The sequence below is a fragment of the Oxyura jamaicensis genome, chromosome 3, assembly GCF_011077185.1.
Source record: "Oxyura jamaicensis isolate SHBP4307 breed ruddy duck chromosome 3, BPBGC_Ojam_1.0, whole genome shotgun sequence".
NCBI lineage: Eukaryota > Metazoa > Chordata > Aves > Anseriformes > Anatidae > Oxyura > Oxyura jamaicensis.
Genome location: NC_048895.1, coordinates 112,600,620 through 112,626,281, shown reverse-complemented (window position 1 = coordinate 112,626,281; position 25,662 = coordinate 112,600,620). Strand labels below are relative to the sequence as shown.

The window sequence follows — 25,662 nt, the reverse complement described above, 5'->3', positions numbered from 1 at the left end:
TGATTTATTCTAGTGTTCTTGTACCTGTATTGGAGATAAGATCTTTTTTCTGCGAGTTAGAAAGTTAGTTCAGTTTGGACAGTATATTCTGATTTGTTCTTAAATCTGGGAAGCAAGGGTGGAGAGAAGAAGTGATACTTCAGTTTCCACCTTAAGCCAGCAATATGACAAGTAACTGGTGAGAAGGAAAAAGGAAGTCAGTGAGGAAAGAACTGTTATGTGTCACTTCTATGCTGACAACTTCTAGCTTGAGCAATAAACTATGCGGTCCAACAGCTAGAACACTGGGCAGATGCTGAAGCTTCCGTGTGTGTCTGTGGATGACTCAGCTCCGCAGTTCCTGCGCTAGGAGAGCTGGGACAGGACTACTTGCTTATCTCAAAGATGTTGATTTAAGCTGAGAATCCTCGCTTGGGTTACTCAGCTTGATGGGCTGTAGTAGTAAAATTGCTGCTTCTAAACACTGTGAAAAGTTTTTTCAGGTGTAGACTGCTGAATGCCTTATGGAATAAAGGTGGGTAACGCCCTATGGACTGGCTGATGATTGTCTTCTGAAGGCTGTCATGTGCCAAAAAGGAACAAGTTGAAAATGTCATCTAGCAAGGATTCCAAACTATTATTTTTAAACTCTGGAAATTTAAAAGAAAAGGCTATAACTTCTTTTGAGTTAGGATGGCCTTTTATCAAAATTCTGGTGAAGACCAATGCTAATCATTCTATTTCTAATTGAACCTCTAGATTCATTTTTAATCATTGAGTCTAGTAATTTCCTATACAAAAAAAAAAAAGGCAGTTTGATTTAGATAACCTCAGTATCTCATCTTTCAGTGAGGGAGGAATGTGAGATGATGATGTTTACGTTAACCCAGAAAGAAAACTACAGTTACAAAGCCCTTTTCCTACACGTGTGACGGTTTTACCAACTGCTGAATTGAAATGAGAGAGCTGTGGTACATGCAATATGGTTACTTGTTCACAAGCTCAAATTCAGTTCAATTTGGTGTTGGCCATTGACGTCCTCTTAGTAACTGAACTGGAAGTACGGACCTTGGGGGAAAGGCTACTTTTATCTACCTACTGAAAATATAAGCTAGAGGGTTTAAAAATGTGCTTAGGTTTTATAACGTCATATCTCCTCTGATCTGAGGATTCTGTTGTATTTATTAACCACAAAATACAAAAATGAACCTATTCTGCTTTCTTTTTCCTTTTTTTAAACTAACCATTCTTAGTACTTCTCTTTAAAACTCTAGATTAATCTGAACTGAGAGAGGCTAAAGACCCTTGAGTCCCTTCAGAGATTTTTCAGTCTCTACTGTTGCTGACAGCACACTGGATGTTTGACAGCTGGTATAGTATACTGGTAACTGGATTAAACACAGGTTGCTGCTTCTTTGTCCCCTGTTGGAAGATTCAAAATAATTGATTGCATACAGTAAGAAGCCAGGTTAATGCCTCAGGACAAAGTGGATGTTAAGCAGGGTAGAGTGCAGTCTTAGAGTTGCTGTGGAGGGGAGGATGCTTGAATTCCTACCTCAGAGGGAGTTAGATTCCTGTAATTTTGCTAATAAAGGCTGCCATCCTCAGAGGGTGGTAGATGTGCTGGAGATGATTTGTGCCGTTTATATTTGGAGAGCCATGACAACTGAACTATCTTCATCTTGCTTGCAGGCAGGGTAAGACTGAACTGTACTGTCCTCTGACTGTGAGGGTTATTCTGCTAGATGCTAAAATGGATTAGCACAGCACGTGCTGAACTGTCCTTCCTTTCCTCCGTCCTGCCCCAGACTGAGTTAGCCATTGACATGCTTTCAGCTCCACGTGCATTGCTAGGACAGAACAGGGTCAAGGTTCCCACCCAGATTTTAATTACCAGGAGTGTAAATGTGCAGGGAGTAGCACTCACCTCCCCTAACTGCTGTAAGAGATGAGGAAATGAGGTCTAAGTGTGTTGCTCCAGCTCACCCGTCAATAGGAATTGCTAAAGACAATGTGAAACCAGAACGTGAGCAGCACGAGCTAGCAGGAACCCTTAATGCCCTGTACTCCCCTTCCCTTTATCACTGAGAATAAAGCTTTACAGCGTGCAGTGGGAAAGAGTCAGAGAGCTTTAATAATTACTCAAGAAATAGGATAAAACCATTCCGATCTCATTGCTTGTTACTTTCACTCCTGAAGATGAAACATGGCCTGTGGGAGCGCCGAGTACTCTTCCTAGTGCAATTCTTTGCTGCTGGCAGGGAGGGTTTCAAAGGAGCTTGTCCACATCCAGCCCTAAAGCCAGGCTTCTCAAAGAGATTATGTACAAAGCGAGAGAATCCAGCCTGTGGCCTTTCTCTTTTGAGACAAAGGTAACGTATGTACGGTCATTTTTTAAAAAAAACTGTTAGCACATTACAGTTAAAATCTGTACAAATTACTGCTTGTGAAAATAAGCTGCTCAGTTCTTTCTGAATGGTAAATTCAAAGCAACAGAAGCAGCTGTGGTTCCCCCTTCCTGAAAGCTGTGATAAAGGAGACATCCCACAACAGTCTGTGGTAACGTTAACGGTAACATTCAGCTACGTTCATTGAGGGCTTATTAAATCAGGGGAAGTTCTTAGTATTTAAACTGGCACTGAAATGGAGGCTCACTGCTGGGAGTTCGGTTTTACAGGGAATAAGGTTCCATTTCTTTATTTGACCTCCATAAACCAAGTCTCAGCAGTGGGTGTAGAGGCCTTAGAACACCCATCCCTCTGCAGGGTGTTGTTTTTGTCAACAGCTGTAGGATTGAGCTGATTTCAAATAACTATGGGTCCAGAACATTTGTTTCAAGTGTAATTTTACGACAAATTCAGAAGTTGCTGGCTTATTTTCATGAGGAGTACGATTTTACACCTCCAAAGATCAGACCACAGGGATAAATGTTTGCTTTAAGATGCAGAGCGCCATTCTGTATTGAAGAGAAAAAACAACACAGCAGTAGACATCTGTTAACTTAGTACGACTGAGGCTGCCTTATGGAAATAGCATTCATTTGCAATTCTGCTATTGAATTTACCGTTTTCACTGTGCTCCCAACAATTTTTGTATTCTTACTTCTAATAAATGCTTAGAACAACCTTTCTGTATTACAGACACTTCATTTCTTGAAAGGTACATACATCAGCATAGGTAGGATCAAGACAGCATCTGTGGTGATAACTTAAGCTGGGAAGATAAACAGCAGGACTCAAGCTGCGTGTTGGTCACTGCCCCATGCAGCTCAAGATTGTCTCGCATGCTTGAAGTGTCACGTTGCACAGCTCTTTGCTTTATAAAAGGCAGCTTTTGTGCCTTTTTTTTTTTTTTTGAGATTGTATTTATTGTAAACAGTATTACAATGGCTCTACCAAGGCAGCTTGGAAGAATGTTTTGATTAAAAAAATAAAAATAAAAACGTATTACTGCTATTGGTTACAGGCCTGTTACTTCTATATTCAGTAGCAGGTGAGGAACCAAGAGGTTCCAAAAATATTTGGCATGCACATGATTTGACTTCATTCTTCTCCAGGTCATCCCCCATGACTAAAGTTGTTTTTTTTTCCCCAGATTTTTTTTTTTTAATTGAGCAAGCACTCAGTGCTTGACAGCACTACAACAAAGATATATTTCAACTTTAACATTTCCAAGCAGGAAAGAAATATTTGGCATCTCAAAGTATGCTTCACAGGTCAATAGTAAAGGACAAAATCATGCACACAAGCTTCTCAGTCCCTAAGCTTAAGCTACAAGTGGTATACGCTATACTCATATCCACTTTCCAGTCGACGTGTTCATACATTGTAAGAAGTATCACATACACAGAAACCAAACCCCATGTCCTCCCCAGCCAGAAAGGTAGCCTGAAGAATCAATCTCACATCACAAGCTTGAACAGTGGGTATTTTTCTCCAGTGGTATTCCGTGTGCTCTCAATTTCACTAAGTGTACAGACACCAGTTTAAAACAGTGTTTAGCCCTGGCTGGGCAAGCATCCGCGCAAGGTAGCTACCCGAGAGGTATCTGCAGACACGCAAATAGTGAAGGGAACATGTTTAAACCTAATCTGAAATACCTGAATGCTGAAAGGCTCCCTTTGGTTTCCTGTAAGCTATCATTTTACCCTCTTCAAAGAAAGGCTTTACAGTGCAATACAGGGCAGTTAAACTGAGAAGAGTTCTCATGGTTGTGGTCCCAGCCTGCTTTGAATACTGTGCTTCCCAAACCCTTTGTCAGTGGAAATCTGTTGCTTTTCTTGTTGTGTTTGGCTGGGCAGGAATAAATCCCAGCAGGGCTGAGCAACACCGACCTTGCCCCTTCCTTAAAATCAAGGGTCATCTTGGCTGATTGTAGGACTATGCCTGTCACAGTTAAAAAAAAAAAAAAAGAGTTGAATACACATCTCTGAGAAAATAATGCAGTTATTTTCACATCTGTCATAAGCATTGCCATGAAACTATTGCAATAAAGGCAATTTCTGTTAAAGCAGCATGTTCCAAAGGGCTCCAAACAGGGTGACTGGGGAAGTAACAGAAGATGGGGGGGGGGGGGGGGGTTATGACACCTCGAGAGGAATTTCATCTCCAGTGTTCATCGTTACTCCCGTAATGCCAACATGTTGCTCTGTCTGTAAACACACACTAAGTTCGCACTGCAATTGCTTTTCAAGGTGTAAATATAGAAAAAAGCAGTCAATTGCCATCCATATTGGACAGCAGGTAGGGGAAGGATTAATAACAATTTAGAAATCTAGGTTTGCTACTCAGACTTTCCAAGCTCTCTAAAAGCTACTGAGAACATCACTACTGCCTTCATTTTTCAACTTGATGATCCTTCAGTTTTGGTTGGTGTCAGCAAACCAAACCCAAGGCCTACATAAGGAGCTGCTCCACTAAGGGCCAGCTTTCCAGTGTCAGGCACTGCTACCCCAGAGGTTTCCCTTCAGTGTTTTCATAGGAAAATGGCAAGGCAAGAAAACAAAAGAGAACATAATGGTAACAACAGCAGAGCTGCAGAGATGAGTCCCCACACCAGGGGCTCCTGCCTTCCTAAAGCTGCTGTTACAGCTAGACCTTGCATTGGTGTACCCACTCCCTTCCATCTCAAGCCATCCCTGCACCTAGCTGTGGCCTCTGGAAACTTTTGATGTCTGCAAGACAGCTGAATGCCATGCAAGCATCCTGAAATGGCAGGGGAAACCAAGAGATGACTGCACTGCAGTGAGCAGCGCAGTAAGTCGTGTAGCACTGCAGAACTGCCGCCAAGGCAGTAAGCTCACTTCTGAACTCAGCTGGATGCCATTCATTTAGTCAGGAATTAAGCTTAGCAAAACGAATTCTGGACTTAGCTTGTTGTAGGTTTTTCTCAGCCTGCTGGCAACCCTCCCATCTGCAGTCTGAGCTGGATAGGCACAGCACTAGCTAGGCGCTGCGCATCTCCAAGGCCAAGAGGTTTCCATCTTTGCCCTCTGCTGGGTGCTGTGGATAAAGCAATAAACTGCATCTACAGGAATAACAGATTGAATATTACCGTGAATTTTAAAAGATTTTTTCTCCCACCTTCAGGCGTTCCTTCAGAAGCTAAAGACAAAGAAATATTAACTCAGAGGAAAACAAAATAAGTTTGTAAAGAAATCTGATGATTAAACAACTTCCCTTACTTCATATATCTTTCATACATACCTTAGCCAGCAGCTCCTTACCTACCATCTGAGTGAGCTCACAAAACAAAACGAACAAAAACAAAACAAAAAACCCACAAGCCTAAAACAGAGGCAAGATTAATTTCAGCAACACCCACAAAAGACTCAGAGTAACATACTTTTATTGACTCACAGTTTTATTGACATTGAATTGTTTAATCAACAATTTTCCCTGGCAAAGACATTCCTCTGCAAGAACAAACTCCAGTTTTATACTTTCTTTCATATCAAAGCGTGGTTTTTTATGGCTATTCCTGAGATTGTGTGTTTAATCCTAACCATATCAAACTCTAAGGCCCCACCCAGACACATCAGATAAAGTACAAGACAGCAAGCCAAGCTCACCCTAGTAAGCAGTCTCTGGTAACAGATTAGATTTACACCCAGGGACAGCCCTCTGAAACAAGCTTGCACATGCCTGATCCTTAACCGATTCAACAACGTTATTCAGAAAAAAATTTCTTATGACAGAAATATAAAAGACCCCATTTGGATATACATCTGTTGTGCTTGCACCGTGTATTTAAACTGCCAGCCTCCTAGGAACACCTAGGAAATATAGTACAGTGTACAGGAGACAGTGGGAATAGTAAAGATCTACATTTACCTTAAAAAAAAAAAAAATCAAGTAGTTTAATGCTGATTGCTAAAGGCAATACCACCTAGTCACATTCACTGACTTGTTAGAACCTAAGAGACTTATATATACATATATATATATAAATTAAATCGGCACAAAAGAGCCTGAAATGCACTTCAGTTGGTGCTATTTCCCTAAAAGCAGCTCAGAAAAAGGTATTCAACATCTCACTACTACAAGTCTACAAACATACAGCTTCCCAGGTATATCCCCAAAAGATTAAGTGCTTATAAAGTGAAACACTCTTTCTGTGTGTACCTAGGTACACACAGGTGTACCTAGGTACACCTTCAGTGTACCAATGGATCAGCATCTGTTTTCTTTTACTTTACATGTTTATGCTGAACCTCTGCTATTAGTTGTTATTTGTACAAGCTTATTTTAAGCATCAAGCAAGAAACAGTACCAAGGGTTACTCTAAAACTTCACCGTGCCTCCACTGGCAAGCGCTATGGATCTTCTAAGAGTGGCTGGGAAGCTTCACTACGTCGCATTCGCTTGGTACTTGTTTGGGTAAGGATTACATGCTTAACAAGAAGTGCAAAAAAAATCATAACAAGAAATCCGCTTAGAAAGACTCCAACAACAGCAGCATAGATGTCTGCTCCCAAGAGTACAGGAACCTTTTCAGCAAGAATATCTTTCACATTGTTGAACGAACCATTGTTTGGCAGGGGGGTTATACCGAGGAGATGGCACAACAAGGGGTACAAATCTGTAGAATTCATGGCTTCTCTGGTGACATTCTTTCTGAAAGCAGGCCCGACTGCCAAAAAAATGGGATGCATTTCTTGTAAGCTGTTGTCATATCCATGATTACCAACTAGAAATAAAAGACAGGTAAAGGTCAATATTCTGAAGTTGCAAAGCAAGCACTGAACCTTTTCCCAGAACTAGCATAATGCAGGAAAGGAACAGCCATCCTCATTTCTTCTTGCAGATGTTTAATAGAAAAATTTGGTCAACAGCACAAATATCCCTTAGTAAATATCAAGTCATAGAAATATACACAGAAGACGCCTTAAAAGAGACTTAAGAGCTTATTAAAATAAATAAAGTTCACATGGCAGTAACTACACTTTCAATGGCATCCTAGACCCAACTATCCTCAATTCTGGTCAAGGAAAAACGCTTACTTTGCAACTGGACCAGTTCTCTTAAAAAAGTCCACGTAGAGAGGTTAGTTGACCCAGCAGCAGACAGACTGTAGGTGCTGACCGTTCTGACACCCTAACCAGTTGAGTGCACTGCCTGCCCATCAACAAGGAAAAATTCATGGATCTCAAGTGCTCTTTCCTTGCAGAGGCTCTAAAACCTCTGAACAAAAACTCCTGTGCAGTCACAAACAGCTGCTTTCATCAGCTATGATGAGCAGCTGAAAAACACGGTTGTCTTTCAAGCTTCATAACCTCAGCAGCAAAGTTTAAACAGATTTCAATTAACAACTTGTATAACTATATAACAATACGGGAAGCCTCTTCTTGGACTTTTACTGAAATCATTTAAGAAACTTGTCTATTTGGAGTATCACTGGACATCTTCAGCGCTTTGTTCACATTTAAGGACAAGGTTTTTTTCAGCATTTCAATGGAAATGCTATGTAACATGTCACAGATACGGCCTTCTCATGACACTTTTATCAGTCCTTTCCAGCTAGCTAAAAGCTAACAGCTTACTGTTTCCATTCCGACTACAATGAATCTCAAAACCCCAAGGTGAAGAACTTGAAGGTGAAGTATTTGGTTGTTTTTGTGTTTGTTTTTTCATCCTCAAAATCACCTAGAACACATCTTAACCTTTAAGGTAAATGACTGAACAGTATCAAGATATCCAAATCTAAACATTTTTTCTAAAAGTAGAACAAGGCTGCTCTAAGTGTAGACAACCACAAGAACTGAGGATTTCAGAAAATATTTTTGCATTTCCAACCCAACCTTCCTCCAACAGCTCAGTACTCCCAAATGAACAGTACACGACAGAACGCTATTCATCCTCGACAAGTTCTGTTACAACTTCTTTCATTTTCTCAGAAAGAGCTCATCAGCTTGCTAGATCTCACAGGAAGACCTCAAGTTATGTGGTCACTAAACCACGTGAATGATCTTATCTCACCAAGTTTAACATTTTGGAAGAGTAAGTCCAGTTCCCTCTCCCTTAACAGTAGCGTGCTTCCTACCCCATCGGGGAAAATATGTAACTATCTTGATAAATTAAATACGTAATTATATAGCTATATAAATTATATATACTTAGCTTTATAATTTCTCCTCTCACTCTTAAAAAAAAAAAAAAAAAAAGCATTGGTTGAGGTTGGGAGAGAAAGTACTACGTAAGGGGTTTCTGACTAGGAAGATAGCACTGTAAAGACAGAATACTTACATTGAAAACCATCGGACTTATTGAATACAATTTCCCATCCTTTATCAGCCACAGCTAAGATTGGCTGAATCTTGTGGTTGTGTTTGTAATGGAATCTATCTGGAATCTGCTCCTTTTTATAAACAGTCATGTTGGGATGAGCATTGGCCAGAGCTTCATATACTTCATCCAGTTTGCCTTCAAACAAAAACAAAAAACAAACAAGCAAAAAGATAAAACTATCAATATGTTTACTAAAATCGTCACTACTTTAAACACAACTGTCACGAGAAAGAAAAGGACAAAATGCACTTCCCCAAAGGGCACTGTTAGCTCCTTGCCTTTAAAATGCCAAACAGAGGTGCCGCGTTGTTTCTTAATTTGCTTATTTCTGCTTTCTGAACTTTGCTTTCCAGTAAAAGTCAGTGAGCACGCAGGGTGCAGCAGGACAAGCTGGGATGCCAGCACACAGAAGGGAGAAACCAAGGCACAAAGCCAGAACATAAAAACAAGTCCAGGAGCCTGTATATTGGTGCAAGCTTCTCCTCCCCCCACCCTCTAACACTCAAGTATAAATTCCTACTGAGGACTGTGCAGTGGTTTCAGTAAAAAGCCTATTGTATAGCAGCACAGAACCTCAGCTGTGTGCTATTTAAACACCTTGAGCTACACCCATGCACAATCCACACCTCTGAGTTCACAGCTGCTCCCTGCAGACCAGCTGAAGTGCTTCAAGGTCTGAAGCAGGGCTGTAGACATCCACTTCATCCCTGTGACCCATACGGATGTTTTCAGCAGCTGAGTGGGATTTAGGCCCATTCTGCCACTTTGACTTAACATTTCTAGCTAGTCCTGCCTTCAGACCCAGCTGTGTGCCCTGTAAACTGAAAAGAGTTTAATGTATAAGGTTTCTTATCTCAAACTGGCACAAAATGAGAATCACCAAACTTAAGAAACATAATAAAAGCCAAAGTGAGGCAGCATAAATTCTGATATAACAGACAGTAGCTACAGCAATGAGGAAAGGACTCTGTCCTCATACTTCCAGGACTACATCAGCAACAAAATTAGTTTACCTATGCCAGTCCTCTATATGAAGTAATAGGGAGGAGAAGCCCCAGATATAAGAAACTATATTGTTACACTGATTTAGTTATTTGAATGAATATATTTATATTCGATGCAAGAAAAAGCCAGCATCACCAGCTGTGCTACAGGTACCACCTTCACAAGCATTCAAGTAGTTAATTCAGCACAGACCAATACTCTGGAATGCTTAAATGGTTGTTTTAATCCATTTCCTGGGGAAAAAATACGCAGCCAGACAGTTAAAGTAGCAGAAATCTCTGTGTTTTTAAGCATTCAAAATTTTTCTGAATGTCTTACTAAGCTTTATCATTCCCTTGGTTTAAGCAAGACAAAAGAAATAACTGTGTTGAAAAAAAAAAATCAGACCTATGTGCTTAAGTATATTTCACGGTTAAAGTGAGAATGAATCGTCATGTTTTACAATAAAATCACAGTTATTAAAGCTGGAAAGTAGTAAGTTGAGCTGTGCTCAAAACTAAATCTTGCTTACTGTTAGTGTATAATAGATTACTGAACCCCTGGGCAAGAAACAAATCCAGCTTATTTCTGAAATCCATTGAAATGGCTTGGTTTTGGTTTTGTTTTTGTTTGGTTTTGGTTTTGGTTTTCTCATTTTATACACTATTCTGTCATCTAATTGCTCCTTAAAGAGATACTTTGTTTTATTTTTAAAGAAAGGCATTTTACTGAACGGGAGAATCAGGTTACGTATCAAGTTCTCATTTACCGCATTAGGGATGCTTCAGCACTAACCTTTACTTTTACAATAGCTTCTTTATTTGGTAGTGAGAACATCCTGGTCAGCACTACCAAGTTTGCATCTACTAGGATGGAGTTCTCGAACTCTGCTCTTCTGTCACCACCGAGAGAAACAGCGCCCAGCTACGAGCACATGAGTGTGCTTAGGCTGCAATGAATCTCATTTTGGAAACTCCCACACTGACATTTTAGTCTGCATCAGTAAAGGAGTATTATTCAAACTAAAAATGACAGCAGGCACTTGTTTACACATTGAAAGGTCACTTAAGTTCACAAAGTACTCTCCCTGCTGGTGCATTAAATACTGCATGCTACCATTACTGATGCAAATGTTAATCAAATCTTAAAACACACCTTTTCAGAAGGCCATCCTATAACTCAACTTCCAAATTAGTGACCCTGACTATGTGAAAAATGCTCTTCTCCAGGCTAATGCATTAGCTCCACATACTAATAGCTTTTGATTATAGAATAATTCAGGTTGGGAAAGACCTCTAAGACCATCTAGTCCAAGCTCTAACCTAATACTAATGTCCACCACTAAACCATGATACTAAATTCTACATCTACGCATTTCTAGAAGGCCTCCAGGCATGGGGACTCAACCACTGCCCTGGACAGCCTGTTCCAATGCTGCACAACCCCTTCAGTAAAGAGATTTCTCCCAACATCCAACATACACCTCCCCTGGTGCAACTTGAGGCCATTTCCCCTCATCTTATTACTTGGAATCAAAATAAAGAGCAGCACCTCTACATGAAGAAGATTAAACAAACAACTGGCACTTCAGCAACACTTCAACGACTGAAAGCAGACTTCTGGTTCTGATTCCAACAGTACTTTTGTTCAACGTTATCACAGTAAAAATGATACGAACGTAACTGTCTCTTCAGCATGACAAGAGGAAAAAAAAACTAAAGTGAACTGCAATAGCTTGTAAGTATCAATCAAATAACTAACACAGGCTTTCTGTTGATTGAAGGTCCCCATCTGGTCTCAGTTCACTGTCTGAGTTATAAATCTAGTTCTTCATCTATGGCTTTAGCATCTTGATGAAAGGGAAGACACGTAGCATTCAGTAGCTATCCATCCAGACTGCCATTCATCCCTGATAACACCATGAGATCATCTTACTTCTCGTAAGGCCGAAAGGATATGTGGCAGTATAACGCAGGGACAGATTTGCTCACTTTCCATTTTAGAAAGTTAATCCAGGCTTTTGACAGAGCTATCAAAAATAACAAGGCAGCGATGCTGCAAATACTCCCTGTTCAAGGGTGATGCCCTATCAGCATCAGTGCTGCTGCTACCACTTCAGTTAAGTAAAAAGCCTATAAAGTTCTAATGCTCAATATTTCCTTCTGAGAATTTTAGTGTTACAGCTCCTACCTTCTTTTGGCAAAATAGCTACTGCAGGAGAGTGGTCAATGACTCGATAGAGCTCTCTGTTCACATACTGATCAAGCTCAATGAGCCGCTCTGAGGATGACTGTGACATCCCATGGTCACTCGTGATTATGACATTTACCACATTCCACAGCTTCGCTTTCTTCAGTTCAAACATCAGGTATCCCAGCTTCTTGTCAATATCACTAATTATCGGTCCCATAAGTGGATTTTCTGGGCCCAGAACATGGCCCATCTCATCAGGCTGTTCCCAGTAGAGCAGACCAAAATTTATGGGTTCTTCCAACTTAAACCAGTCGATAAGCCTAGCAACTCTGTCTTCAAATGAAACAGATTCATTGTAGGGCATGTAATAGGTTGGAAAGACTCCATGTATTTTCACATCCGTTCCAGGCCACAGAGCTGCTCCAGTTTTATGTCCTTCCATCTGGTTTGTTACCCATATCGGGCTGGCTTCTTCCCAGAACTTGGAATTATAGATCCCACTTTCCCAAATGGAGCTATCCATGTTGTTCACAGAGAAAGTTTCATTCAGAATAGGGTCATACATCTCATTAGCAATTATACCGTGGCTTTCTGCATAGAGACCTGTCACCATTGTATAGTGATTAGGATACGTTTTCGTTAGGAACACGTTAGTGACCTGTTTAACATGAACACCATTCTGCATGGCATAATGAAAATTGGGAGTTGAGACTTGATAGATGTAATCCCATCGAAATCCATCAAAAGATACCAACAACACCTTGGGCTGGTCTGGCTGGAAAGAGAAAGCACTTGGAAGAAATAGTAAGCAAGTCACCAGGACTCTCCAATAACAGCTCACAGCTACGCTGGAAGGTATTCTTCCCTTCTTCTGAGGCAACATGACACCTGCTGGGTAAAGACAGAAGGTTTATTTGCGTTAACTTGTTTGTCAAAGCCATGACAGTTTAAGAATTATTAGCTAAAATATTCCTTATATGCTTACCGCTTGCCTTACTAACACTAGGAACTCCAAACATAGGACCAAGACCATTTATTTAACTGTTAATGATATCCCAATGTTTGAGATGGAATAGTAAGACACTATAATTTGCTGAATGAAATACAGTCCACAGAGAAACTTCCTTATGAACACCACCACCACCCATCTTCCTCCTTTCTTCCCCATGCTCCCAATATACCAGAACTCCTGCTCTTGACAGTTGACAAGTTTCAAGTATTTTCCGTATCCAAAGTTGTGAGAAACTGTCCTATGAGAAAGCTTCTGCTTGGAAAAGTTTAAGATATAAACAGGGACAGTTCTCACCTTGAGAATACCAAAGTCCATTACCACCAGAACTTTGTAACCCTCATATAAAACCTTGGGGCATTTCTTCTCTTACAAGAGTGTGGCAGCAGGCACACTAGCATCACCTGGTAGCATGGCAGGCAGGAGGAGAAGTACGTGCTGACTGCACAGCTCCCATCAGGGTGGTCTTCCCAGCTAGAAGCCACTGCAGTTTCTCTGCCCCAACACCCTGTGTGGGACTGCCAAGTGTGCGTGGTACAATTTATAGTGGGGAAGCGAGCAAACAAGCTTTGCATTTCAGATACAACAGTATAGCAAATAAAGGATTTTGCAGTTTAAAAGGTGACAGATCTGTTTGTTAGACAAGGAAATAGCACGAACATCATATTCCCAACATTTTATCTCATCTCTAACCTGATTGTAGCTTCCCTGTATAACTGGGCTCTTCATGATCAACTAGTTTGGATGCTTCCTACCCTACTGCAGATAGCAGCAGTACAGATAGCTTTACAAACAAGAATGTATACAAGTCATACAAGTCAGGGTGCAGTTTAAGTTCTTACAATTAACCACTTCGGTCTCCAAACAGATTGGAAAGAAGTGGTTGAAATATTCAGTAGTATTTTAGATGGCTCACCACTTTACTACATCTTTCAAGCAAGTGTAAATCCCATCACTCATCCGTTCCAGTCAAACATCACAGCAAGCTGCGAGCAAAAGCAGCAAGATAAGTATGGCAGCTTAACAAGACCAATGATGCAAATCTTTGCGGGGGACAGCGACCACTAGACACTGTACCCTAAAGCATTTGCTCCCTGGATAGAAATGCAGCACTAATTCCTATCATGTGACTCAAAGATATTGACTAATCTTATCTATGATAGGCATTCATTATCTAATGGCATGACATAATCCGATACATAATTTCTTATGAATTAAATTGATCTCCACTGCAGTAATAAGGGTTGTATTTCCTGCCTCAGGCTCCCCCAACTCTTCCAAAACATGGTCTTTTCAAAACTCAAAGCAAGAACATATTCCTCATATTCCTTGTAAGAACACTGGAGCAGGAAGATTTCCCTATCCATAACCAACCTAAAATTTCATGCCAATGAAAAGTGTGTTCCCTGCTTCTTGCTCAGCAGCATCATTTAACCACAAGACCAGATATTGTTCTATCTAATCCTGCACATGAACTGTACTTATACTACACGCAGTTCCCTTGAATTTCCCCTTTGTCAGTAATCCTTTTGAACCAGTCACTACTGAAATTCAGCTAGAAACCAGTGACTGTGCCACTCAATACACCAGTGTGCTACCAAATAAATCTGCATGAATATTCTGGGCACATACATATCCCGGTTAATACGAAAAGCACGTGGATATTACTACAAAGATGGAAAAGTGTCTGTCATTTTGGTAGAACACAAGATATCTCTGTTGGCTCCGATTCCCCAGCTAAATCTCTCCCCCTGTGCATGCCCTGACTGGCAGGTCTCCCAAAAACCTAGCCTGGAGCCCTGCTAAGAACAAACTGACCCTTCAGAGGCATATTCCTGCTGCTGGCCCGCACTGCAGACCCGAAGGCAACAGAATCATGGAATCACAGAATCACAGAATCATAAAGACTGGAAAACCTCCAAGATCACCTGGTCCAACCACCCCCCTGCCACCAATGTCACCCACTGAACCATGTCCCTAAGCACCACGTCCAACCTCTCCTTGAACACCCCCAGGGACGGTGATGCCACCACCTCTGGGCAACCCGTCCCAATGCCTGACTGCTCTTTCTGAGAAGAAATGTCTCCTCATTTCCAACCTGAACCTCCCCTGGCACAACTTGAGGCCATTCCCTCTAGTCCTGTCACTAGTTACCTGTGAGAAGAGGCTGATCCCCAGCTCCCCACAGCTTCCTTTCAGGCAGTTGCAGAGAGCAGTAAGGTCTCCCCTGAGCCTTCTCTTCTCCAGACTAAACAACCCCAGTTCCCTCAGCTGCTCCTCACAGGACTTGTGCTCCAGGCCCTTCACCACCTTCATAGCCCTGCTCTGGACATGCTCCAGGGCTTCAATGTCCTTCTTGTAGTGAGGGGCCCAAAGCTGAGCACAGCACTCGAGGTGTGGCCTCACCAGAGCAGAGTACAGTGGCACGATCACCTCCCTGGTCCTACTGGCCACATTATTCCTGACACAAGCCAGGATGCCATTGGCCTTCTTGGCCACCTGGGCACACTGCCAGCTCATGTTCAGGCGAGCATCAATTAGCACCCCCAGAGTCTTTTCCTCTGCACAGCTTTCCAGCCATTTTGCCCCAAGCCTGTAGTGCTGCATGGAGTTGTTGTGGCTCAAGTGCAGGATCCAGCACTTAGCCATGCTGAAGCTCATCTTTTTGGCCTCTGCAAGACAGAACCGTCCAGTCTCCCTCCCTGCTGGACTCGTTTCAGCTCTTTCTCCAAGAGGATGGGGTGCACAATGGAGGCCCATTCACCCTCACCTTCCCCTGTCCCATGAAGCTTATCGGAGGGCTGAGCTGCAAGCCCCCATTCTGGGGACGGACGAGCACAAACTAAACCCCTCCCAAGTGAAATTGTGGCCACACTTCTGAGCTTTCCACTTCGAGGTGCCAGTGCCCCAAGGAGCACAAGCTGGGCCTGGAGCAGAGGAGGCTCCGGGGGAGCTCCCCCATGGCCGTCAGTACCCGCAGGGAGGTGCGGAGAGGCCGGAGCCGGGCTCTGCTCAGCGGTGCCCAGGGCCAGGCCCAGAGGCCCTGGGCCCAGCCTGGAGCCCCGGCGGCTCCCCCTGCCCCTCAGGCAGCACTGCTGGGCTGGGAGGGTGCCGGAGCCCTGGCACAGGCTGCCCTGAGAGGGGCCGGGGGCTGCTCCTTGGAGAGCTCCCCGAGCCCAGGGATGTGGGGCTGGGCACCCTGCTGGGGCAGGGGGGGACAGGGACACCCAGGGGTGCACTCAGCCTCAGCCATGCCCTGATACGAGCTCACAGCATGCTGGCACTGCCACAGGGGATGGGGTGGCAGCCCTGTGGCCCTGCCAAGACGGCAGAGCGGGGAGCACCCTGTCATTCACCATCGTGTGTGCGAATTAGCACCTTCACCCCATGACTCCTTCTTTCCCCCCGTCTCTGCAGATGCCTGCTGTGCCAGGCCGTACCCCAGGCAGTGGCAGCTTTGCCTGGCCATGCTTCGCTGCTGTGCCCTCACGTCTCGATTTTCTCCAGCTTTCAGAGCCCAGACTTCTGTGATGTCAGCACAGGGCCAAAGGCGGGGAAGTTGAGGGTTATGGTGCCAGGACGCCCTGTGGCATAACTTTCAGTAAACAAGGGCCCAGCCCAGGCTAGCTGTACTTTGAACTGACTGTAAATGCAAGGAGCAAGATTTGCTTTCAGTTTCTGGATGTCTGCAAATTGGGGAAGAAAAAAAAAAAAAAAAGAAAAAAAGAAAAAAAGAAAAAAAAAAGTTTTTATCTGGGTGTTTTTCTGCCTTTTTTTTCCCCTTATGCTCTGAGCTCTAAATTTTCTAATTTTGTTCAGGTAGATAGATACTTTTTCCCATGTTGCAATGTTCAAGACCCATAACCATGCCCTGGAATGTAGAGGAAAGTAAGTTTATTCTCTTAATCTCTCTATAAACTGAGCTGAAGGGGTATCCCATCTTTACTGTTTGAGGATCTGTACTATGTAGAAGTTCAAACCTTGTATATCTGCACATAAATCTCATCCTGCTTCACGGCAGGATGTGGCTTCATGGCAGGTGGTAGGAAACTATTATACTTTTCACTCATGCATAGGAACATGCTATTTCTTAACAACTTTATAGCTGGCACTGCTTAATCTATATGCCTTTCTAGTGCAAACAAGCAAAGAAGACACTTTTTTTTTTTGTTGTGGTGGTGGTTTGGAGTCTTTCTTTCTTTTTTTTTTTTTTTTTGACTAGTCCACACAGGATGAACTTGCTTTTTTGTTGCCGGCAAACCTACTGGAGGCTTCTGATCTCCAATGCTACGTTACTAATAACGTGGCAGAAAAGGGTTGCATACAAGGCTGTAATCCAGATAAGTTTCTGGCTTTCTCCCCTCCTTTTTGTGTAAAGTTAGGGCTTGGCTTCATGAATGTGCGATGATTGAGCTGGCCGGGCCCATGCACTAAGGGGCTGGTCATTGTACCTCAACATTTTAAACAAAGCTGATACCTTCCTCCACTTAGAGCCAGCTCTAAGTATTATAGCAGGGGACAAGGATCTTTTGTTTCCTAAATATATATATGTATTTTCCTTGTTGCTGTTGTTTTACTAATGGTGTGAGACAGACTAATAGAAAACAGTAACTACGTACTGCTGCTTGCATTGGTAGGAGCTGCATGCATGAGGCTTTTGTACATGGGAAACTGAATTAGACCTTACTTGATGCATGAAGCTCAGCATCCGCTTCCTATCAGTGATCTAATGGCAGCAGCTTCAGAGAAAGGGGTAAAAAGGAAAAAGACCTTATAAAATTGCACCTGTGTGTACCATGTAGATTGAAATCTCGTTGCAATGTGCTGTCTCCTACTGTTGCTCTGATTAACTAGGAAAAATAGTACTCACATTCATTGTCAGTTCAACTTGAATTTTGGCCTTCCATCACTCAGACCTAGGGGGCTGGGAAGCTGCAGGAGTGACCTGCACACTTTGGCAGTGGCCGGAGTTAGTCACTAGAGGTACAGGTCTATTTGGATTTAAGGTATTGTTCTGAATACCTGGAAACAGTAGTACTTGTCTTGGATGCAAGAAATAAATCAAATAAATCACCGCTTAATACTTACAAAATGAAAATAAAGCATAGACGAGTCTGCTAATTCCACCAAAATGTTTAATACCATAATAGATTTTCACTGAAGTACAGAGCTAATGTGAATATTTGTACAAAATATGTGGTTAAAAATAGTATTGATTTATAATATATACAGATATGTCACATCTGTGTCAGAAATGCAGACACTTGAATGAGAACATGATTAATGTTTGTAAGTCTACAACAACATACATGAAATATTTCTGCAGCTACCCACAGTAGGACAAGTTGCCAAGTCGACACTTAAGGACCCATCCGTCATTACAGATGACATTCCTTTCAAAAGTTTCTGAACAAAAACTCTGCTCCAAAATGGATTCAGAACATTCACCTTCATTAACTGAACAGTGAGGAGAACAAACACATCTCTCTGACACTAATGTGGACACAACTTCCTCATACGAGATTAATGATCAGTTACAATGATTTATTAAAACAAGGCTGCTGTTCTGGTGTGTGATAATAGAGAATTTTAATCCTGCGTGGTGGGTACTCTTACTGAGGTGAGTGAGGAAGCCCCTGGCTCAGGGACAGCAATGGGCCCTTCTTAATACAGCTCTCAATTACAAGGATTTAAATCCTGAAGTCTGTCTTAAGGTCCTGAATGCCTTCATTTTCCATTAGCTTTGAGGCTGCTCAGCACTTTTGATCCTTACTCTAGCAAGAATCTCACCAACAAACGTCCCAGATTCTAGGATTTCTAGCCACTGCACCAGTGCCCAATCCTGTATTAAAGGATCCAGATGACTCATACTGTAGCCCCAGAAGCTCTGTGTAGCAACTAACAAGATGACAAAAGGGGGAAAAGAGGAATTAAGGTGGTTTTTTGTTTGTTTGTTTGTTTGTTTGTTTTTAAATGCTTTCTGAGCATCTCTGAAGTGAAGACAGTTCGGGGCTCTTACCTTTGCATGCTGCTGTTCTGCCTCCAACAGCCCCAGCTCCCCTCCCCTCCAAGCCAAATACACCTGACACGCCAGAAGGCATGTGGGAAAGAGCTTTTACAACATTTCTTCCCTTGCAATTTTACCCCTGAATGCAGCAGTCTAAATGTATTTAAAAATAGAGCACAGCTCACTTTAGAAGAAGCGTTTCCTTTTAAGAGGAGCCCAGAATAATGAAAACCGCTGAACTTCCTCCCAGATGTGCTAAAACAAGAAAAGCCACATCTTGGTTTGGTTTGGGTCTTTTTGCTAGCACAACTAGTTATTCAAGAAGAGTTGCACGAGGATGAGTGTGTCTAGGACTTCAATCCATACCTGGTTTTGCTTTGTGGTGCAACAGAACTAAATGTGATTTCTTGGGTTGAGGGGAATCGAGGAATTGCAGAGGTCTTAAATTCATACTAATAAATGATAGGAAGTAAAAAGTGGCTAAATGCTTAGTGCTAAAATGTACGCATTGAAGGAGCAAAAATAAATTCAGTAAAGATTGCTTAGAGGAGGCAATCTAAAAGCACTCTGACTTTGATTGGGATATCTGCAATAGCTTACTTGTCTCCCCTCATCCACAGACAGCTGGTTCCATTCCCCCCAGATCCACGACAGATACCGCCTTCCCTTCAAGCAAGCTGCTTCAGTAAGTCTATTTGTAGTCCCACCTACATATTTCATCGCTGGGCAGTAAAATAATGAAGGACTCAACCCCTGTGAGCTGCTGAATCCATTTGAAAAAGCTGGGCTGATCATCAGGAGGTGAGCTGACAACTACAGACCCCATTACAGAGCTGTAGTGTGGACTCCAGACCTTCAACACGTTCTGAACTCACCACTTCTCTTGCTTTGACTCTAACTTTAGGACAAAAAAATAAAAAATAAATGGTTGTACAAGGAACAGCAATAGCCACGCTACCAGTAATGAAGTCCACAGCTTCAGCTGTTAAGCAGTCAAGGCATGAGCCATGCAAGCGTCAGGCCCCTGCTGCAGCTGGGAGAAATACCTCTAGCTCCCATTGTTCGGTGTCATGCAGGATTTATGCACGTTATCACTTGCATGCCCAAATGCCCAGTAGAAATAAACACTGCCTATTTGTGGGTACAAATTAAGTGCGTACCGAAGCCATACGCATACTGCCATAATTTCCTCGAAGCTCAGTTTGAGCTCCTTTTGGCCATGCAGCACCCTACTGCTTACAACTAAAGCCTTGAAACTTATTTCCAGGTGTCATGTCCAGTACCAAGCAAGATGGAGAAGCCATGCTCAGCACGTAGGCAATGCAAGATTTCAGCCCCATCCGATAAAGAACCTTACGGTGGTTGGGGAAAACTCGTCTGTTGCTCAGACGTGAAGAATAATCAGGCCTTCCACGATGCCTTTTCTCTCTAAAGGACTCCATAAAGAGATGACGATTAACACTTGTTCTAATCAAAATACGTACTAAGGCCTGTCTTTTCAGAAGGAATCGGTGAGCTTAGGGCCTACATTTCCAATGAGATGTCTTAAAGAAATCTAATTTTCAGAATCATGAATAATGATCCCTTGAGAAACTGGGCCTTTTTAATTTATTTTCTCCTAAATTTTTATTTAATTTTTTAGATTTTTTATTTTCTTCCCAAGTGCGGGTCGTCATAAGATCAAACATAAGAACTTCATGAGAGGGTTACTCAACAAACCCATCTCCTGCTTTCCAGTCGTTTGGAAGATCCACTACAGATTAACACAGGACTCTACAAAGAGTCGCTTCCAATTTTTATAATGATTGATGCTAACAGAACTTTTCCCACAGCCTCGGCATTAGTTGGATGCCATGTTCCTTAGTCAAACACTCCTGCCCACTGTATTTATCATTCTTTAGCACAGAAAGAGCCCCTTTGTCTGCCAGAGACGTGCTTTTCTCACCCAGACCATGTTGTATTCTTTGTTAGCACACACCCAGCCAAATCCACGGCGAACCAGTGCAAGTTCACATGACTCGGTGAAACTGCAGCAGTTTAAAATGGAATTGGCATATCCTGCCCATCACAGGGCTGTTTTGCCCCCTAATTTTTTAATTTCTACCAAAACAGGGTTTGACCTCTGTCAACCATTTCAGCAGTTTCAGTTCTACAGTTGAGAGGGCAGCGGCATGGATCACCCTAGTCCGTTTAACACGGCTTACATCTTTTAAATGCTGCCTTTCAAAATGCCAGCACAAACAGAACACAAAAATATCGTTGCCAGATTTATTTTTTAAACTAAGCTCTGAATTATACAAGTGTCAAAGTGGTTAATTAGCCAGTAGCTTTTTAACACTCCTATAAAACGTGACTAAAGAGAATACTTTGATAGGACGTACGCCGTAAAGGAACAGCTAACGCGATTTGTCACAGTGCTCAGACGTACCACTGTCAGCAGGTCTCGCAGGACGGTTGCCACTTGCTCTGTACAAAGCACAGTCTTTTTGCAGACAGCTTTTTCGCTGCTGCTGAGAGTGTGGGGGGGGGGAAAGAGCAAAATAAAAACAACCTCTTCCACCCCAAAGACCAATTTAGAGCCAATAAATGTTAAAAAAAAAAAAAAAAAAAATGGACTGCGATTGATCTATTGGGCACGTTTTTAGAATATAAAGGACGTTACAGTAAATATGCCTGTCCTCTTGCTAAGGTTGAGGAAGGGATGCTCTTGCTGTGTTTTCTTGATGAAAACAAAGTGTAGGCGAGTCGTACAGCTGGGCTGGGCAGGGGGGTGTTGTACTAGCTTATGTACAAAAATCAAGGCCACAGAAATTCCGTATCCTTCTGATGTGAAAATGAAAAAGCAGATTCCAAAATGCCCTTCCTCTGTGCATTTCAAATGTTTCCGTGCTGTTAGCTGTGCTGAGGAAGTCATTCGTAATTCCTGTTTTCGTTTCCAGCCAGCAGCAGCAGCCACCCAGCAGAGGGCCCCAGCACATCGCTGCCCTGGCTAGGAAGGGAAATAAAAGGGACGTCATGTAACACTGCAATGTAACACAGATTTCACTCCTGTTTGTATTGCTACAGGAGAGTACTTCAGCACTGTGGACACCCTAGGAAAAGTGCAAGTCACCGGGACTGAGCTGGTGGATGCTACACAGAAGATTCCCACCGAAGCGGGGGCTGTGTCTGTGAATTACTCAATTAAATAGGACATTTATTTTCCCAGACAGTCAGCGTTTTTTTGAAGGAAGCCTTTCGTACCAGACAAGAAACAGCTGTTAGCAAAATGCCAGGTTCTCCTAGGAGAGTCACTAATGCTGTTACTTTTAGGAGAGGGCCATAATTTTTTTAGGTATTGTGGAAGAATCTATGATGGCCATATTTAACCGTGTAATGGTGAGATATAAATGTTTATCATCATTACAACAGGCTTCTGCATTTTCAGACTTGTAACTGCCTTTCTGTTCCTGTGCTTTAATGGATAAAGCTGTGTTCTGCTCCCTCCTGGGTAGCGCTACATAGTTTATGAAGAGTAGTCATTGAATCGGACCTGATTTTAAATCTGTCTGTAAACGCACTTTTGGGGAAGAACATTTAAGACCCAGTGCTTTATTTGCAGTATAGTTTTACATCATTGGAGGCCAAATTCCACAGCTCAGAACCAAATCTCTCCAAAGCCTGAGTACATGGATATAAGGACTAGATTCAGCCCTGACATTTTTACATGTAAAAAATCTAAAGCATCAACTCTGGAGAAGATCAGACCAGAGGGTCACTGACTTCAGTTGAGGATGTGGCCAAGAATTTCTGTCATACAGCGTGTATCAACAAAAAATCTTAAGCATTTAGATCTTACTCTCCCCTGTTTATATTAGTCTAAAACCAACGGAGTTCAGCGTTCTGTATGTTCTCAAACCAGACAGTGGTGTTACTCCTGACATACCGCAGGTGGCCTATGAAGGTCTCTTCGATAGAAACATCAAATTCGAGTCCTAGGACAATCCGTAACAAATGATTTATTTAAATCAATTCTAAGTGCAGCACTGAAAAATAAAGTGACACCTCTAAGGAGATACTTGAAGACAACTTTACTCAGATATCATGGAGATACTAAAGCCCCGTTTTGGTTCAGCCTCTGCTGTATTTAACGTGCTTCTATTAGTGTAACACATACACAACGATGTCCATAAAGTATTAACAGTTATCACGTTATAGATACACGCTAAGTAAAGCACTAACTTCAACAGGAATACTTCAGGGGGCTGTGGTGGTCAGAGAATAAACTATACGAGAATGGAAAGTCCTTACTTCTCAAAATGTCCTCCCCATGCAGATCGAGAATGGCATCTCCTGTCGCCACTGATTAAGCAGCACACTTTTCTTCTTGGAAGTACTGCAGAGCCAACACATACCACAACAAGGGTGACTTGACCTTTCCGCAGCTTGTAGCCTCACTCAGGAGGGAAAGGAACCCTCCCTCGGGACCCTGATCGTTAGGTTTTATGAGAAAAATCTTGATTACAGAGCCTAAGCTGACTTTTCCGATCCTAGAGTGAGCTTCCAAGATTTATATGCTTATTTTAACTTGTAAAAGACTTTAAACCTTGGAATCTCACTGTGACTTTTATTGTCACTTTCAGCAGTACAGCTGCAGCTAATTAGCTTAAAAATCCCACTGTATCTTACACATATGCTCAATTTTCTGCAGTGTTAATTTCAGTGGAACTATTCATGTGCATAAATTAAGCGCATGCTTAAGTATATGCAAAATCTGAGCTCGAATGTCTAGAAAATATGTTCTCAAAATGACAAATACACATGAAAAAAAGATCATCATGGAAGGTCTACCAGACAGGGAATCCAGTGTCTATCTGCTGCCGGCCATGATGAAAACACAGAACAATTTCTGTAACCCAGTATACATTGCAAGTGAAAGAAACATGCAGGACAGAGTGAAAAAAAGGGGACTCGATTGCATGCAGTCTAATTTCAAGTGTGTAATTATGGTCCTGTTTTCTTTGGCCTAAAAAAAAAAAAAAAGGAAAGGAAAAGAAAAGAAAAACAAAAGAACACCAACTAACTTCTCCTCACCTCCACAAACCCAAACTGTATACAGCTCAAGAAGGGCTTTAAAGCACAGGAAACGAGGAGGGAAAAGGACTGATTGTAGGATGTACAAGTAATTACTACGTTTCAGGGCTATTCAACACACCACTAGGAAAGCATTCAGCCTTAATCATTACTGGAACGTACAGCTATGGCAGAGAGCAATGAATCCCATCTGAAATGAGCAGACAGGTTCTCTTTCTTCCTCAAACTCAGAAGTACCACTCAGACCTTTATGGAAGATAAAATGACAATCCTTACTGATATTCTGTCTCCCTCCTCCTTACAAAGAGAGACTGAAAGACACCAAACCCTTCAGCAAGCTGCTGCCTCTCCCCTCAGCCCAGAGAGCTGTGTCGCATCCCTACGACCATTTAAGAGCGGTTCACTCTACAGCTGTTGGTGGAAGAGGGCATTTTTCTGTTTCTAAAAAGGTTGCAAGGAAAATATTCCTTAAAAATAAAATAAAATAAAATAAAAAAATCCAGAGGTTGAAAGGCCACCAAACAACTCACTCCCCTTAAAAAAAAAGAAAAAAGAAAAAAGAAAAAAGGGGAAAAAAATAAAAAAAAAAAAGAAAAAAAAAAGAAAAAAAAGGAAAAAAACTGAGGTCTGCTGGGGAACTGAGGGCAGGGAAGCAGGCTCCTTGATGAAGGGCAGCAGCAAGTAGTCTGGGAGTTTCAATATCAAGCCTGATACCAGCCTAATCACCCACCACGACTGATCTCTCTGGTGGTGGCGTTCCAGCACGCAAATTATAGCTGTGGAAAATCCTCAGACTGAACCCCTCCCTGCTTCAGCCTTGTTTTGTCCTTTCCAGAAAACCTATTAGTTGGTGTGTGATATGGTTACATATTACAAAGATCTTTTTTTCCTAGCCCTTTTGTTACATAGGCTTGATTACTGAGAAGGGATTTCCATGAGCTTAATGTCCTGGTACTCAAAAGGCGATGGCTGCCTTTCAAAAATAAAATAAAAAAAATAATAATAAAGCAAACAGAAAACCACAAGAGCTGTGCTGGAGGAGAGAAGTGCTGCTTCTGCTGGAGAGGCTCAGTTAGATACAGGAGGTGGCAGACCAGGGCGCCGAGTTTGAATGATTTTTGGCTTTGGAGAATTCTTTGGGTCCTCGTCTTCTTCCATGTCACTGTCGCAGACGTGCACAACCACGCTGGGAGTGGATTCCGTTCCTGCGTGCAGCTCGTATTTCTCTCCTGGAAGCAGAGAAAAACAGATCAAAGGCCAACAGTTTGAGCAGCAGCACAGATCGTGGCACTTTCAGATTCCTACAACCACGTAGGGCAGATGTTTGTGTGCTGCTCCTACCCACAGGTGAGGGCAGGCATGGCTACATCATACCTGCTGCATCGCACCTACTATCACAGCAGATTCTGGGGATCCTGTCCCCAGGCACTGGCTGTTGGTCTGAAATAATAAAGGTTGGCAACAGACTGGGACTCATGGAGCAAAAAGGAGCCCAGTGAAAACCAGTTAGAAGTGAAAAACCACTGGTGTTTACACTGGTGTTTTGCACCAGTAGTAGTGGCTAACAGCACTAGAAATAAATCCATGGAGAGAAGAGAGAAAGCTGAAGTTCATGGGTGAGAAGAGGGACT

At 42.4% G+C, this 25,662-nt stretch overlaps 2 protein-coding genes and 1 long non-coding RNA gene across 4 annotated transcripts in view; 1 reads left to right on the top strand and 2 right to left on the bottom strand.

The window, feature by feature from the left end:
• Window positions 1–1,307: 1,307 nt before the first annotated feature.
• On the top strand, window positions 1,308–17,277 carry LOC118164437. The gene is made up of 3 exons (XR_004749500.1): window positions 1,308–2,550; window positions 12,201–12,203; window positions 17,267–17,277. It is a non-coding gene; the product is annotated as an uncharacterized LOC118164437 (long non-coding RNA).
• On the bottom strand, window positions 6,639–24,568 carry ENPP5 (ectonucleotide pyrophosphatase/phosphodiesterase family member 5). Its single transcript, XM_035321948.1, has 4 exons — window positions 17,639–24,568; window positions 11,940–12,833; window positions 8,724–8,900; window positions 6,639–7,167 (listed from the first exon to the last, which is right to left on the bottom strand). The coding sequence occupies exons 2-4, from the start codon at window positions 12,823–12,825 to the stop codon at window positions 6,794–6,796; spliced, it is 1,437 nt and encodes a 478-aa protein (XP_035177839.1). The 5' UTR covers window positions 12,826–12,833; window positions 17,639–24,568; the 3' UTR covers window positions 6,639–6,793.
• Window positions 24,569–24,912: 344 nt separating this feature from the next.
• Window positions 24,913–25,662, bottom strand: part of RCAN2 (regulator of calcineurin 2) — a 74,020-nt gene continuing 73,270 nt past the window's right edge. For both annotated transcript variants that reach the window (XM_035321957.1, XM_035321958.1), the window contains one exon: window positions 24,913–25,260. In XM_035321957.1, coding sequence (XP_035177848.1) covers window positions 25,100–25,260 — 161 coding nt within the window. In that variant the 3' untranslated portion in view covers window positions 24,913–25,099. The remainder of the gene's footprint in view (window positions 25,261–25,662) is intronic.